The 17,290-nt window shown below is 35.1% G+C and overlaps 4 protein-coding genes across 4 annotated transcripts in view; 2 read left to right on the top strand and 2 right to left on the bottom strand.

The window, feature by feature from the left end:
• LOC109846649 (zinc finger A20 and AN1 domain-containing stress-associated protein 8-like) overlaps nt 1-1,358 on the bottom strand; it is a 2,375-nt gene extending 1,017 nt beyond the window's left edge. The window contains 1 exon segment of the mRNA XM_020415895.1: nt 1,174-1,358. The gene's annotated coding sequence lies outside the window, so the exon portion shown is untranslated.
• LOC109846638 (60S ribosomal protein L31) lies at nt 3,582-5,755 on the top strand. Its single transcript, XM_020415887.1, has 2 exons — nt 3,582-3,737; nt 5,325-5,755. The coding sequence occupies exons 1-2, from the start codon at nt 3,652-3,654 to the stop codon at nt 5,602-5,604; spliced, it is 366 nt and encodes a 121-aa protein (XP_020271476.1). The 5' UTR covers nt 3,582-3,651; the 3' UTR covers nt 5,605-5,755.
• Nucleotides 7,171-10,413, bottom strand: LOC109846620 (putative pentatricopeptide repeat-containing protein At3g13770, mitochondrial). Its single transcript, XM_020415870.1, has 2 exons — nt 9,503-10,413; nt 7,171-8,998 (listed from the first exon to the last, which is right to left on the bottom strand). Exons 1-2 carry the CDS (start codon nt 9,924-9,926, stop codon nt 7,563-7,565), a joined length of 1,860 nt encoding a protein of 619 aa, XP_020271459.1. The 5' UTR covers nt 9,927-10,413; the 3' UTR covers nt 7,171-7,562.
• Nucleotides 10,515-16,512, top strand: LOC109846629 (ras-related protein RGP1). The gene is made up of 2 exons (XM_020415877.1): nt 10,515-10,996; nt 15,860-16,512. The coding sequence occupies exons 1-2, from the start codon at nt 10,770-10,772 to the stop codon at nt 16,296-16,298; spliced, it is 666 nt and encodes a 221-aa protein (XP_020271466.1). The 5' UTR covers nt 10,515-10,769; the 3' UTR covers nt 16,299-16,512.

Below are 17,290 nucleotides of genomic sequence, written 5' to 3'. Positions count from 1 at the left end.
AGGAGAAGCTTATGGTGAAATAACTGATTCGCTGCTCTTCAATAGTCTGTGGGTGAACTGTACCAACACAGATTTTCAGTAAAAGAACATAAACATAATCCTGGTACTCGATTGAAACAAAGACAAAAATAGAACTGCAAGGAGAAAAGCTAACCCACAAAATCATAAGCTTCATCAGATCTCAAATCATAAGCTTGATCGAACAGCTCAAATAAGCTAAAAGGGAAAATAGAGTACACGCTGGAGCTTAAGCACCTCAGTTATTCCAATACACTTACTATCCATCTCAAGAAACAAATCCTGCTTACAATGGAGAGCAGGACGACCAAACTATCACCACAAGCTATTGCATTAATTGTCTTAAAAGGGAAGGCAGACAAAATAAAGACTAATTACACAACCTAAAAGGCAACACACATAGATGATTCTAACTATCTGAAAGTAATACCTAATCTTGTCAAGAGGCTGTCAAATTTCACCAAAAGATACATATCTCAACAATAGTCTATAGAAGAACATGTAGCAAACTAAGGCATCAATTAACCGATAAATAACGAAGGATACTTAAAACATCACATCACTGGAATTATACAACAAAAGTGACGCCCACTCTCTAAAAGGCAGTATGCTTTAGTAACAGTCTGAAACTACGACATACACGTACACCTAGTGGATATCCAATACCACAGAAGCCCATTTCTTAGAATCAGAAGCCACATATATTCTAGCCCTGATAATCTAATATCTTCAAACTAACACAACAATAGATAAGCCTTGTTTTAATGCGCAGAGCATAGTCTAAAATTATGGAACTAACTCATTAATAGATAAACCTTGATTGTACCAATAATTAAAAAGGATGGTTACTGGTTAGTCCACTACTTGGAAATACGACAAAGTGAATGTTTACTAGGTAAAAGCCTATATGCTTAATGACTTAAAAGTTTTGATTTTTATGTAAGCCCACTGAATATCCAATACAATAAATTCCTATTTATTACGCAGAATGCAGAAGCCGCACGTCCTAAAGCATAATCTAACATTATTGAACTAACGCATAGAAAATAATCGACAAAAAAAACTTCAAAACATCATACACATATACATATAAGAATAAAAACAACAGGCAGCAAAAAAGTTGAAAATTCAGTAGAACGGACAAAAAAAAGTTACAGTTAGATGCCCAAAATCTCATCTTCATCCTAAAACCTAAGGCCCAAACGCGCTTTCTTACCTGATACAAACACGCAGTAAAAATTACATCGAAATCACAACAAAATTGAAGAGTGAACAAACAAATTGATCAATCGAACAAAACCAAGCCCTAACCCTAGAGATCAAAATCGAAAGCTTTGATCGAAATCGAACACGACGCACCGATTAGACGACGCCCTTCGCTGGCGCAAAGATCTCCCCCAATCTACAAGGTTGCTTACGACGATCCCTGCAGAAATCAAAAAAGCGGAATTCGAATTAATCATCGATTCGATCCAAATTTAATGAAGATTGAAAGAAATCGAGTCGAAACCCTAACCCTAGCGTTCTGAACTCGCCTCGGAATCGTGGAAATTAGGGCTCGTAATTTGGGTGGAGATAGAAAAAAATTGGAGTTTTGGTTACGTTTCCAACCCCTATTTAAAAGCCACGACAGCGAAGGATTAGCGGCGAGTGAGCACAAGGGTAGGCTTCAGGGACGAGTAACTTATCCTGTTCCTATGACGTGTTTCGATCCGGAACGTTGGCCTTAGAAGTGGAGTTTTGGGTTCATTTGCGAAGAAATTTGCAAAATAGACATATTTTGCTAAATATTTACAAAACAGACTGTTTTGCTAAATATTTAGCAAAACAGACCTCCTTTTGACTAACAGGCCAAAAAAGATCGATTTTGCTAAACAGATCATTCGAAACATACAGGACTAGTTAAATCATACGGGACTATTAGTCCTGTATGTTTCGAATGGCCTGTTTAGCAAAATCGATATCTTTTTGACCTGTTGGCCAAAAAGAGGTCTATTTTGCTAAATATTTAGCAAAACAATCGGTTTTGCTAAATATCTAGCAAAATAGATCTATTTTGCATTTTTTTTTCCTTCGTTTGCTGATTTCGTACGCTGTGCGTAAAGGTGTGGCCAAGCTTCGGCGAGGTTACCGATTTTAAGAGGTGAGTAGTTGGTTTTGGTGAGGTTCATGCGGAGCAAACTTTTGGGCTTTCGTCAAGGGTTCATACAAAGAGCATCTATAGATCAAGGGTAATTTCCACCTAAAAATATCAAGGGTAATTTCCACCTAAAAATATCTCAGAACTTAACACCATTTTAATCTTGATATCTCAAGTTTTTGAGAAAAAGACATGCCAAATCAGGATTTAAGGTAAAAAACTAACTATTGGATGATTATCACTAAGATACCTTACCGTTTCCCTTATTGCATTTTTGGCGGCACTTACGAACCTTCAAAACATTTTAAACTTTACATAATAATACCTTCTATAATGCAAATGTGCCAATTTTCTCGTGATTAATTATAGGGCTTTTTTTTATAAGAAAACAACCACAAAAAATAGTGGCTTTTTGAAAAATCACCATAATTTTTTTTATTTTCATAGAACCAACACAAAATATAATGGTTTTGCAGAGAACCACCACAAATTGTTTAAATTTTTATAGAACTGCCATAAAAATGTGCATCCATAACAAAGTGCTAGCAAATTATAGTTTTGCATCTATATCGTGTTAAACTAAAATGCTAGATCCCTAAAATACCATCATCGTGTGACATGTCAATTTGTTAGTATACTTTTTCAAACCAACAAAATGTACGGGTATCGCTGGTGATCCAGATAGTTGGGAGGTTTCAACATGACCCCAACTATCTTGGATTCAATTATTAAAAAAAAGAAAAAAAAAAGGGGCGGGGGGGGGGGGGGGGGGGGGGGGGGAAAAAACAAAATACCTTATTTTCCTCTAAAATTTTGTTACCTTGCCAAAAAAAGTTTTCATGCCCTCCAAATACCCCCACTCATCCTCTCTAATTTTTTGTCATAATGGGCATTTATGTTATTTTTATACTAATTTAACAAAATATGTAGGTAAATTATGACTTGGTGAGACTTTGTAAAAGATTCATTTTTTTCATGGTGGTTCAATGAAAAATAAAATTTGTGAGGTGGTTTTTCGAAAAACCAGAATATTTTGTAGTGGCTCTATGAAAATAAAAAAAATTACAGTGATTCTGCAAAAAAAAAAAAAACTATATTTTTGTGGTGGTTTGCTATAACAAACCCTTAATTATATTATACAAATATTTGTTGAATTCAATGTTAAGTATATATATCCTAATTCTATATAAGCCCATAAAGTTGTTGTGTATTGACAATACAAATGTGTTCTCATTTTTCCCAATCAGGACGCGAGAATACGCACTCATTTTTCCGAGTAGCAAACAATAAATGGATCATTTACAGCCTGTGGGCTAACGGATAAATCATAAACTAGGCCCAGTCCAATAGTATTATACATCAAGGGCATTATGGTAATATCGACAAGGACAGCATCCTTATATCATCCTCAGTTCCGCGATCTAGGGTTTTCTTCTGCAGCCGCTGAAGCTTGAAATTTTAGGGTTTTTGGAGCGAGAGAGGGCGGCAAAAAAATGGTGGAAAAGGGAAGCAAAGGGAGGAAGGAGGAGGTGGTGACGAGAGAATACACCATCAATCTCCACAAAAGACTTCATGGATGGTACTTTTCTCAATCATTTCTGCTTTTTCCTTTACATGTTTTATAAAAAAAATTTATATCGAATATGGTCGTTATAATGAACGTTAGCTTTAAAGATTTAGCATTGAAATGCTACTCAAATAAACTAAAGTTCGAGAATTTGCTCGATGTTAATATATTACAAGAGGTGAAGAATCTTTGGGTCTAGCCCTGATTGTGTAGTATGTATTGTGAAAAAATTTATAGTTTTCCAGTATGTGGATTATTGAGGGGTTTTATTTTTGAGAGAATGTAGGGTAACATGGCTTTGCAAGTAAATTAGTGTGATTGGAGATGGACTACCAAATTATTAACTGGTCTTTTAGGTTGACCCGTTATTGATTCGTAGTTGGGGACAAGGATTCTATCATATATCTGATACCTTTGTAGTTCTTTGTTTCGTTCAGGGCACAGAGAAAATGACTATATTCACAATTGTTGCCATTAATACGTAGAAAGCTTTGCGTATGAAGAAACAATACCAGGAATAAATACCAAACAATGTAATGCTTACCCTCCTGCAATCAAACCCGCTCACGCAAACACCCGTCATACATATGCTTCATTCTCAAGATGAGCCCATAATGTACTATTCCGTGCACCCCAAACCAAAGGAAAAGAATACTGATGTTTTTTTTTGTCTAGCTTTAGAAATATCAATGATAGCCTAACTCTGTACATTTGCACCTTTCTTCCGTATTTGATATGGTAAATGACATGATACCTGGACATGGCTTGTGTTAGACGAAACATTAGTAAAGAATAGCAATCAAGATATTTGAAGGATCCAAACGTATACTGGAAGCTTTGCACTTGTTTTTCCCTTTATAATGCATATTATGCTACAAACAGTGATGTGATTATTTTAGTATGCCATTCTCGGTAGAAATGGCATCAAAACATATCGACCCACTGGGATCAGTATTGTGTGCGTCAATATCTGTGTTTACTTCTAAAAGACTAAAACTTACCACGACTCTGGAAACACTCGAGAACTTGGCTCATATGCCACGCTAATGTCAAAACTGGCATTTAAACAATTTACATTCTCCTAAATACTGCTGCATTTTTTTTATCTTATAGAATGGAATGTGTCTTTCTTTTGGGTCAGAATGTATACGTCACCTCCTCCGATTTTCATAATCCTAATATTTTTCATGATCTGTAATTGTATTGATAGCTGCAAATTATTTCCTCTGAATTGTATATTTAGCAATTAGCCTGAATCTCCATGCAATGTGCTCTGACAACCTTTTGGTTAACAAAGATTAGATCCAAATTGAAGTGAAATTTCTTGTAAGTTCTCGCCATTCAGGATCATATCTAGTTGATTTAATTTATTGATCATTATAAAATACTCCAAACATTAATAAAACTTTTTGTTGGCAACTATGATATCAGAAACTCTAAATGAAGCTAATTTGACACAGTTTTTTACTTTTTCCTTGATTGTAGGAATCCCTTCTACAATGTAATTCCTATTGTATGTTGAGATTAGTTTAGCTGTTCCAACTGGCCAATGGTTCTCTAAGTCTGATATCTTCATTTTTTGTTGAATCCCTGTTGTAGTACTTTCAAGAAGATGGCTCCCAAGGCAATTAAGGAGATCAGGAAATTTGCTCAAAAGGCAATGGGGACAACCGATGTGAGAGTTGACGTGAAGCTCAACAAGCACATCTGGAGCCGTGGCATCCGAAGTGTTCCAAGGCGAGTACGTGTAAGGATTGCCCGCAAGAGGAACGAAGAAGAGGATGCCAAGGAAGAGCTCTACTCGTTGGTCACAGTTGCAGAGGTTCCTCCTGAAGGACTCAAGGGATTGGGAACCAAGGTCATTGATGAAACAGACTAAATTAGTCCCATACCTGTTTCGAACCAATTTTAGCAGTGAAATAGACTTTAATTTCAGATTTCTGATGGAATTTTGTCAATTTTTAAGCAATTCTGGTGTTTGGAATCTCTGGTATTTTTGGATTATATATTGGCTTGAGTTTTTTTAATCATATGCACTAATCAATTTCCTTCGGTAATGTTGCTTGAAGTTCATTTTGCTAGAGGCGTTAGTTGATTATCAGGCTGCGAGAGCTGATATCAGTAGTTTCAGGTGACATTTCATAGGTGTACGTGTTTTGATAGCTTTATTTTGGTTGTAAAAGAGGTGCGGTATTTTGTTTCTAGATTACATTCTTATGATGAGCAAAAAAGGAGCTGAAAGGGAAACGCAGTGTCATGTTTGCTTCTGTTGCTTGGTTTGTGTGCTGCATCTCAAGCTGCATAATAGAGTTAGAACTGGCCACTCCAGCTCCATGTTAAAATTTTAAGTTCGACTATTCTTGAAGTGTTACAATAATTTTGCCAAAATGATAGGAGGTGCACTGGACTTTCAGTAATTTGATGTTGCTTGGTAAGCTGATATGTTGCTTCAGTTATGAGTTACACTATGTGATGCTGAAGGTCTGGTTTCACTCACAGCACCTAACCGGACCTTGCTTCATGTTCGTTGACTTCATCCCTATCGAATCACTCCAAAATCTTATTTCTATACTCTGAAACTCTAACTGAAACTCTAACTGAAAGATAACATAAAATGAAATTCCAACTAACCTGACAATAGTTGAGTTACTAAAATGAAAACTCCAAATATTGAGATCTATTTTGTGCTAGATCACTATTGTTGTGTGCAAGGGATGTCTCTGAGTTATGCTCGCTTGTTTAAAAGACAAGAAACAGGGCTGATTCACGCCAAACATCCAGACTAGCGACGTGGAACTCAGTTACACGCAAGTGTCTTGCCTTGGTGTTAATTGTTCAGAGACATGGTTATCCAGCTTGAATAGAACTTGTTATATCTGCTCTCTGCATGCTTGCGTGGCTTAGAGCAAATATACGATCACATACCAGTCGACGTGATTAGAGTACAACCAGTACATATTTGCTTCTTGTTTACCACAACACAAACATGTACATGCTATAATAGTTCACTCTGTCCATTATATAAACATGTACAGGCTAACCATTTATGAATTTTAAGTGATGCATAAAACCTAAGAGCAAAAGCAGTCCTATCTTCTGAGTAACACAAATATTACTAGTAACAACCCCATAATGTTGTAGAGGCTAAATATTAGTGAATTTTAAGTATATACAACCTAGGTGGTAATACAGTTCTATCGTCGAGCAATAAAAACATTCCTCGCAACAACCACATTGGAGAGAATAAACTAGTGAACAGAAACTTTTAACTTGAATCTCCTCACAGGCATTTGTAAAAATACTCAAATATCAACTATATTTGATCATGACTTTCACAAGTTAATTACAATAGGTTAGTTAACTCAGTTTTGCTCCTTATTATAGGAGCCAAAATAAGATTCCAGTAATTTCAACACCACTACAAATAAGCTACAGTTCAAATATTACAATTCCCTCACAATGTAAAGGCTTTCGTGTAAACTTAAAAAAATCGATGCAGCATTAAAATAATAACCATTGGAGCCAATTCATTGACATGAAGGAAATAGATGCACAATGAATTGCTCAAACTTGGCCAATCATGTATATTCAATAGTCAATGTATTAATTAGATTTACATAGAAAGAATTGAACAAATATAGTCATCTGAAAAATGTGTAGAAGAATTTACCTACTCTCATAGTCCTTTGGTCGAAGGTACTAAGTGCCTTGCTGCCTGTGAAATAGACCCATCACAATGTGCATCACCTCGATCTTGTCGAGGATTGCTCTCTTTCTCTATCTTTCCTCCACAATTTAAAATCATCAGAGTTTGGTAGAATTATGGCTTTCAAAAAATCACCAGTAATCTCCACAAGAACACGACCCTTTTACAATTACATGAAACCGACTTCTATCCCTCAACGATAGTTCTCTTCCATAAACCACCGATACAAACTTAGCAAAATTATGACAATCAACACATATCCTAAGGTTCTTAATAACCTGAATATTCCCATGATGAGAACTCCACATCAACCCAAATGCTATTGCCAATTTCTCACTGTGCCCAAGTAGCATCCTCTCCTTTTGCTCATCATCAACATCATGCAATATGCAGCTCAAATCAGGAACATAACCAGCTTCTTTTATGTTCACATATATTTCCCTAACCTTGGCTTCAACCTCTTTCCTTTGAGGGTGAGATCGATCGTTAGTGTGAAAGGTGTGATTTATTTTACCTAATTTGATGCAACTTATAGCAGGCTCTTTGATAATAGTATTTTCCTTCATTAAAGCTCTCACTCGCATCACATCCTCCCATTTTCCTGCAGAAGCATAAATATTAGAAAGAATCACATAATTTCCTGCATTCTCTGGCTCCAGATGTAAAAGCCTCTGAGCTACAAATTCTCCAGCTGAAACATTAACATGAACCCTGCAAGCACCAAGCAGTGAACCCCAAATAGCTATTGTTGGTTCAAATGGCATATCTTTGATAAAATCAAAAGCCTCATTAATTCTGCCTGCCCTCCCTAACAAATCAACAACACACCCATAATGGCCAATTTCAGGATGAACCTCTTCATCTTTAGTCATGAGATCAAAAATTCTTAAACCTTCATCAACAAGTCCACCATGGCTACAACCAGATAATACTGCCATATACGTTGAACAATCAGGCTTCAATACTTCTCTCATGGAATTGAAAAGTTTGATAACTTCATTCCCTAGTCCATGCTTAGCATATCCTGCTAACATTGCATTCCAACTTATTACACTTCTCTCACACATTTTATCAAAAATTCTCCTCGAATAGATAAGATTCCCACATTTTGAGTACATGTCAATAAGAGAGTTCTGAAGAACGATATAAAATGGAAGTCTGGATCGAATTGTGATACAGTGTACTTGCTTTCCATAATCCACAGCAGCTAAGCCAGAGAGTGCAGTCAAAAGACTCGTAAAAGTGACATAATTACATGTCATACCCTCTTTATATAACTCACGAAATAATTCCAAGGCTTCATTGTCGAGGCCTAACTGCGCATAACCAGAAATAATAGCAGTACAAGAGACAACGTCTCTTTCACTAAGGTCTTCGAATATCTTTCTTGCTTCATGAATTTCACCAGCTTTTGCATACATATCAAGAAGAGAACTGCCAACAAATATATGGGATTCGAAGTTGAGCTTGATGGACAGGGAGTGGACTTGCATTCCATGCTGGAGGCCATAAAGACCAGCACAAGATGTAAGAATTGAAGCCAAAGTGTGTTGATTTGGTAAGAGATCTGAGAATAATACCATTTTATGTACTTTCAATATTCACACTTTACAAGGTCAACTTCATTGAGAGTACCATTGAATATAATCTTGGGTTAATTGCACATAGGCCCCATGTACTATTGTTGTCTTAAAGTTACATCATCTGTCGTTTCAGCAGATAGACCCCGTGGTTTTTTTTTAACTATTTTACCATCAGATAGACTCACTAATTTCACTTAGGGGCAATATTTGCCGAAATTTCGCCAAGGGTAAAAGAGTCAAAAAGTTTAGACCTAGGGGTTCATCTGCAATAACAAGACTACATGGGCAGTAAGTGCAAAACAAAGATACTAAAAGGTGTCTATGTGCAATTAACGTTATAATTTCACTATATTCAATGAAAATGGAATTAGCATATGACGAGCAATGTTGTACACGAATGTGAAGTGGCGTATAATATATGAAAATGATTAATAACTATTTGGGTGTGCAAATAACCATACAATATCAAACAATATGACTCAATTCACCTGTCACCATCATCCGAACGAATAAACCCAAGGCCTCCGAATGAAGACCCTTTTTCGAATACCCTGATACCATCGCAGTCCACGAAACAATACTCCTCCCGGGCATTTCCTCAAACAGTTGGCGTGCGTCGTCAAGAGCATCACACTTGACATAGAAGATCACAAGCCTTGTGTTGAGGTAAACTTGCATGGGGTAACGGGTCTTGGTCATATGAGAGTGGACCCGTTGACCCTCTCTATAGGCCCTTCCATTCATGCATGCGTCGAGGACAGAATCGTAGCTCCGAAAATCTAATTCTAATCCTACCGTGGACATTTTTACAAGCGCATCCTCTAGTTGACCGTTGGGGAGTAGACACTGAGAGTTTGAATTTTGGCGGGAAAGGGAGGAGAGGGCTCTCATGAGAATTCTGGTTTTGAGCATTCTTTGTTTTTTTTTTCCTTATTATTTTTGGGTTATTTTTGAAGAGCGGAGGGATCAACGGTTATCGATAGACTAAAGGGTGGTTAACGGGTCGGGTCTAAGAGGGCATGTTAATGGGTCGGGTACTGGACCATTGATTTGTCACATCCAATTGCACCTCCAAAGACGTCGAGTTTGCCGAGACCGTTCACCAAAGGTTTCGTCTGAAAATAATGAAATCTAAAGCACAAGTTCGTTGGAACTTGAGGGTATGTTTTGCAAAAGTCGAAAAGCTTATTTATGGGCCAAAGCGGCGGGTGTTGTACATAAACCCTTCCCATTTTGTTTATCTAATACAATCCCCCGAAATCTTTGGGGTTCCTCACAAAATTTCTCTGAGCTTTAACCTTTTCTCACCAGACTCATTTGTGTATAATTTGAAAAATAACTAAAATTTTACTCTGAGGAAAAATTAACGTTAAATTTAAGCGTGATTTTGTGAGACGCGCCTAATCTTAGGGAGTTATGCAAGATAAACGAAGTTTTAAGGGGTTATGCGAAACACGCCAAAGTTAAGGGGCTTATATGAAATTAAGCCTTTATTCATACCTTCCCCTCGCGCTCTCATGCATGTCATGGACACGAACGAGATCATGACTCATTTCCCAATTCCCATTTCTTGATCCCCTTTCCAAATTTTCAAAACCCTAATTTCTCAATCCCACCCCCCGAAATCCAAAATCGGCAAAGAATCGATCAAATCCAGAGACAGGGAGTGAGAGATCGAGGGATATCTCATGACGATCCAACCCTAGCCCCCGCAACCAATCGATCGATTAGGGTTTCTGTTCGTTTTGTTAGCTGATGGCGAATTTGCACGGAGATTTCAACCAGAAGATCGATTACGTGTTCAAGGTGGTGCTGATCGGGGACTCGGCGGTGGGGAAATCCCAGCTCCTTGCTCGGTTCTCGAGGAACGAGTTCAGTTTGGACTCGAAGGCTACGATTGGGGTTGAGTTTCAGACTCGGACGCTTGCGATTGATCATAAGACTGTCAAGGCTCAGATTTGGGATACCGCCGGTCAAGAAAGGTGATAGCTTGTTTAATTTTCTCTATTTTTTTAATGGTTGCTTTTGAGTTGTTGGGTAAGTTGTGGTTGGTTGTTTGCTATTTTTAATTTTCAATTATAATTGTAGTGGTTTATTCATTCACTTGGATACCATTGTGTTTTTCTTGTTGTGTAAAAAACACCATGATGTTGTGTTTTTCCCTTAAAATGATTTCAAAACATCATGTTAAGTATTTTTGATCAACACTAGTTTGACTCATTATAACATTAATATTAAAAATATTGTTAATATATTCTATATTAATTATAATAAAATATATTATAAATAAAATATTATAATATTTAGTTTACATTATTATAGTATTATAAGTATTAAATGTAATGCAATATAATATTGTATAATGTATTATAATATTATATTATACTTTAATGAGTTATATTATATTATATTTATTATTATATTATAATTATTACATACTATTTTCAAATAATTATATATTTAATTATTTTGGTATATGAATTTGTTATTGTTGTACATTATATTAATATTTTTATAATAATATTATTTTATGTATTTAATATAAATTATACTATTATTAATATAAGTATAATATTAATATTAATTCATATAAATAATATTTTAAATAATGTTAATATTATGTTATTAATAATTAATATATTAATAAATATTTTAAATATTATATAATATATTATAGTTTTTTAATATGTTAAGAGTTTTATTAAATAGTACTTTAACAATATATTAGTATTTATGAAATATTAATAAATATTAGTATATTAAATGAATATATTATTTTGTATATTAATATTTGTTAGCAATTAATTATTTATTATAAATTATTTTATTTTTATAATAAATTATATTAATTTATTAGCATAAATATTAATATTTTATATATTACTTTACATTTACTATATAATATGTTATTATAATATTAATATTATATGTTGTGTTGTTATACAATATGTTAGCTATATATAATATTTTTTATAATTATTAATTTATTTCAAATTTATTTATTAAAAAGTTAATCATATTATACGAATATACTATTGTATAATATATTATTTATATAATTATTATATTATTATTTATTATCAATAACTTTTTTATTATTTTTATTTAGTTTATTTATATTTATTATTATTTATTTATTATATAATACATTATTAACATATTAAATATTGGTATTTAATATGTTAATATTATTATATAAGATATTTTATTTATTATATTTTGATATTATTTAATAAATATTACTAATATATTAAATTAACTATAATGTAGTATGGTGTATAGTATAATATAATAAGCATGTTGATAATAACTCTATATTAATTATATTTAATATATTATGTTAGATATTATATTAACACATTCTCAAACTCAAAACCAAAACATCAAACTTAAAACACCTAAAAGGTGTTTTGAAATAAGTGTTGTGTTTTTTGTTTGATGGTGATTTAGCTTAAAAACACCATGGTTTCCAAACACATTGTGTTTTGTTTTTGGCAAAAACACCATGGAAACAAGGAAAACACCATAGTATCCAAACGGAGCCAAATGTAGTTTTTGCATTGCTTTTGTAGATTAAAACTAGTTGTTACCTGCGCGGTGCATGAGACTTGGTATAAAGTGTTGTTGTGCTTGTGTTAGCTTGTTAATAGTGTAACAACAACAACAAAGCTTTTATTCCAAGTGCTTGGGATTGACTACATAAATCATATTCTTCTATCTCATCCCATTATGGCGCATCTCCTCCGTTAAGTTAAACATAATCATATCCTGCTTACTTGCTTCCAACCAAGTTCTTTTAGGTTTATCTCTAGATCTTCTAGCCTCATTACTTTTCTTAATCAGTGCACTAAGTGGTTTCCGTTGTACATGACCAAACTATCTTAGTCGATTTTCTTTCATTTTATCATCAATAGGAGCAACATCTAATTTATTAGAGATGCACTCATTTTTAACTCTATCTTTTAGTTTAGAGCCACAAGATCATCGCGGTATTCTCATTTCTGTTATACTCATTTTTTGCACATGTTTTTTAATTGCCCAACACTCTGACCCATAAAACATTGTTGGTATTATAACCGTCCTATAAAAATTTCCTTTTAGCTTGTTAATAATATGACTTGATTAAACATTCATTCAAAATGAACACCTATTGATGTCATTTTCTCATGGAAAACTTAAAACAGGGAAATAGATACCTATTTATCTATTTTTGAGATAAATCATCTTAATAACGAATGAGGTATGTATGGATGATAGCATGAGAGCTAAAATGCATGAATGATATATATTCTGAGGGGATAGTGACATGTGTCTCATTCCTGCAACAAGCGGCAATTATTTTGTTATGATATTATAGTATTATAGGTAAGTTCTGTTAGGTTATGTGAAAACTTGTGGGTCTGCCTTGTTGTGCACGGCACGAAAGCGGGACAACCAAATAGGCGTGCTTCGAGAACCAAATCAAACAAACGTCGAGATAAAGGCCAAACAAATCAAAACAACGGCACAAATCCAAACACAATAGTTTTACGTGGTTCGGCAAATTACTTACGTCCACGGGGCAAGAAGGAGATTGGGTTTTCACTAATAGAGAAGAAGAGTACAAACTTAAGATTATAAATCACTCGAAGGAACAAACTAATCTCACCAACAAAGCTCTTAATCTCTCCAAATAAACCCTCAAACAATTGCTCAGAAAAACTCTCTTTTTTCTGTGCTCCAAATATCCCCAACCAATCTCCAATCAAAGCCCAAAGAAACCTTAATTCGTATATTGGTATTTATAGCAAACACCAAAACCCAATAAGAACAGGAAACCAATCATGGGCCTGACCCGATACGCGATCGACCGCCACGGTCGATCGCGACAAACGACAGAGCCTGGAAAACTCCTACAGGGTCTGACGGTCGACCGCGACGGTCGACCGTGCCAAAGCCAGACTCCTCCCAGAGTCTGTGCACGTTCGCGGTCGACCGGCCTTACGCCGCGGTCGACCGTGAAGCTCCAAACGTGACTCCTGCAGTCTTCAAAACCTGTTCTTCAACAAATCGTTCGCGGTTTCTTCATGCCTCAGATCACTGTGTGATTTGAGTACTTTTAGCTTTTTGTGTGATTTGGGGATTAATGATTAATATATGTTGGGCTGTTTATGATTAGATTCACGAGATTCTTTTGTTGTGTTTTCTTTGGATACTAGAGTTGATTGTTTGGGATGAAGATATTGAAAATTATGGTTTTTTTATGCTGAGTGATCGATATGATTTGACCATTTGAATTAAGATTTAGAACAGAAAAAATCCAGATTTTTTGCTGTTGCTTGATGATGTAAAGGACATTAGCAAATTGTTAATGGCTTTTCTTTTGTGAAGATTGTAATTTTTGATGTCAACGACAAGTATTGAGGAAATGGGTGTCAGAAGAAAGGAAATAATTTCTAGTCTACCTGATCTTCAAGTTTTATTTTGCTTTATGATAGCCTAGAGGTTTTTATATTGATTTTCTACTCCTCGTTCACTGATAACCTTTTGTTCGCTTCAATGATTTAATAACTTCTTGAGTTTTATGAAAAATAAAATTAAAGTGACTGTTTATTATGTAATTTGGAATTCTTGAAGACCAGCTTTTTGTTGAAAGGGCATGCTGAAATCTTTGCTTTATCGACATAAGTTTAGATATGTTTCGGTATAAGAAGTGAAATGCATTGAATTATTGCATAAAAAGTCAAGAGACAAGCCCTATGTCTTCTGGAAAGACATGGAAATGGACATTTCAAAGTTTAGCATATATGTAAACATTGTCATTATTATTTATTAGAAAGTGTCTTTGGACTTTCCATGCATTACATGTCTATGAGAACACATAGGGATACATTCTGTTTACTATGTAGTAATCAATGTATTTATGTTTGTGTCCCCATTTCCTACTTAATATCTGAACATGTATGGTTAGTGATTTGGGTAAGTTTGTAGTGGCATTATGTATGCTCTATTTTCTTAGATTATGAAATATGGGATACTGGGATACTGGTGTTACAGGAACTCTTACGTGAAATCTATATTTTGCATATTGAACAGCGTAGTTCGTCCTAAAAACCTATAAATGTGTGTATATTTCAGTTTTTGCTAGCAAGTTAACTCGATCTAAAAGTCATTGGTTACACATTTGTTGATGCACTGTGATATTACCTGGGAACTCTGATAGTTGCCTTGGTTGTTTAATTGAGATATGGTAATCTTTGATAGCTTTTATGAAAACTCCGTGTTTGGTTTAGTTTTTAACTGTCGTGAGGATCTTAAGTTTGGCATGGCATTTAATACCCATTGTCATTTCTTTGAAGTGACAAAGCATTTAAAAGTTTATAGCTTTTATGAAAACTCGGCATCAGGTTTAATTTTTCACTGTCATGAGGATCTTAAGTTTGGCGTGGCATTTAATTCCCCATGGTTTATTGTCGTTTCGAGATCAGTTATTTCTTCCAACGGAGAGAAATTCTTGTACGCCTTAGTTAGCTACTTTATCTTATATTTTCAGCTAACATGATTCGGTTCCATGACCTGTTCTCTCACTGTTTACATTAACTCCTGTACATATTTGGACTAAACTTCATCGAACAAGAAAAAATCATAAGATTCATAACCAAAATAGTTTTTATATACAGTGTTTTTCTAACTGTAGCCTAATGTATCTTTTTCTGAATTAAACTGATGCATTTATTATCTACTGATATAAGTTTGTGCCTAATTAATAATGCCAGAGTTCCATGCTAGATTATGTAAAACTGTTATTAACCTATGTAACGGATAAGTATTACTGAAACCACCAGCTATGCTTTGCGCTGATATAGGTATCGGGCTGTGACAAGTGCATACTACAGAGGAGCAGTAGGAGCAATGCTAGTCTACGATATGACCAAGCGTGTCACCTTCGATCACGTAGCTAGATGGCTCGAAGAACTCCGAAGCCACGCCGACAAAAACATCGTCATAATGCTCATCGGCAACAAATCTGACCTTGGAACTCTACGAGCAGTCCCAACTGAAGATGCAAAAGAATTCGCGGAGAAAGAAAACCTATTCTTCATGGAGACTTCTGCTCTTGATGCTACTAATGTTGAGACTGCATTTCTTACCGCACTTACTGAGATTTATCGTATTGTGAGTAAGAAATTGCTTGTGGCGAATGATGGGCCTGATGCTGGAGGGAGCGGTTCTTCTTTGCTTAAGGGGACTAATATTGTCGTGCCGGGGCAGGAGCCGGTTGTTGAGTCATCGTGCAGTTGCTAGACCTCCAACTGGCTCTGGAGTTTTGAAAGAAGTTAGGTTGTAAGTGTTTGAGAGGAATTGTTGTAATTAGGATACTGTATTCTTTGATTTGTTAGGCAGAATTTTGTCTGTCTTTTGGATGTGAATTGTAATGCCAGCATGATTTGTTGTTTCTGAATTGATATTCATGTTTGTTCCGTTGGAAGTTCATAAATATTATTGTTGTATTTTGCTTTGAGGATTCAAAATATATTGAGGTTGAGTGATGAGAAGGGAAAAAGTGATGTTAATGAACTTTTATTGAGGTTCAAGAGGTTGCGCTTGTTAGGGTACACGCCAACAAGAACGCCTCAAACGGAGACGCAAAACATACCCAAATGATCTTGGAATCACAGAATAAAACCAACAAACCCGAGTTCAATCACAATACTCACAGATATAACGTTGTTCGTTCTTACGGAGCTACTTCACGATGCAACGACGACGCCCAATTTCTTTATATTCATTTCGAGGTTAGAAAATAAAAAGATAAAAGAGAACACCCTTTCTTGATCAAGATACTCTCCAATAATTCTCACAAGCTCTCTCTCTCTCAATATCTCTTAATAATATTACTTATATATGTATCTTTCCCTTTCTCTGTCTGCTATTGAGATACTTTGCAAATCATATTTAGGGGGGTATTTATAAGTTTTCTCATGGGGATAGGTGAACACTATAATAGAGAATAGGTGAACAATATTTGGGGTAGGTAAACACTGTAACAGGGGTAGGTGAACACTGTAGGTAAACAGCCTCAATGTTCTCAACAGCGCAGTCATTATACATGTGTTAGATTTCTTACTTGGGCCGGAGTGCTGAAGATATTTTGCTTGTAGGTGTATGTTCATGACTATGTTAGTTTCGGTTACCACAAGGTGGTCCAATAACTTCCCATCATCAAGAGAGTTGGTTATGAATTAACCGACCACTTTGCCCACTAATTCCATTTGTTGCACTCTGATGGAGAGAGT

This window comes from Asparagus officinalis, chromosome 1, assembly GCF_001876935.1.
Source record: "Asparagus officinalis chromosome 1, Aspof.V1, whole genome shotgun sequence".
In the NCBI taxonomy this organism is placed as follows: Eukaryota; Viridiplantae; Streptophyta; class Magnoliopsida; order Asparagales; family Asparagaceae; genus Asparagus; species Asparagus officinalis.
This window is presented reverse-complemented; position numbering and strand designations above follow the sequence as displayed.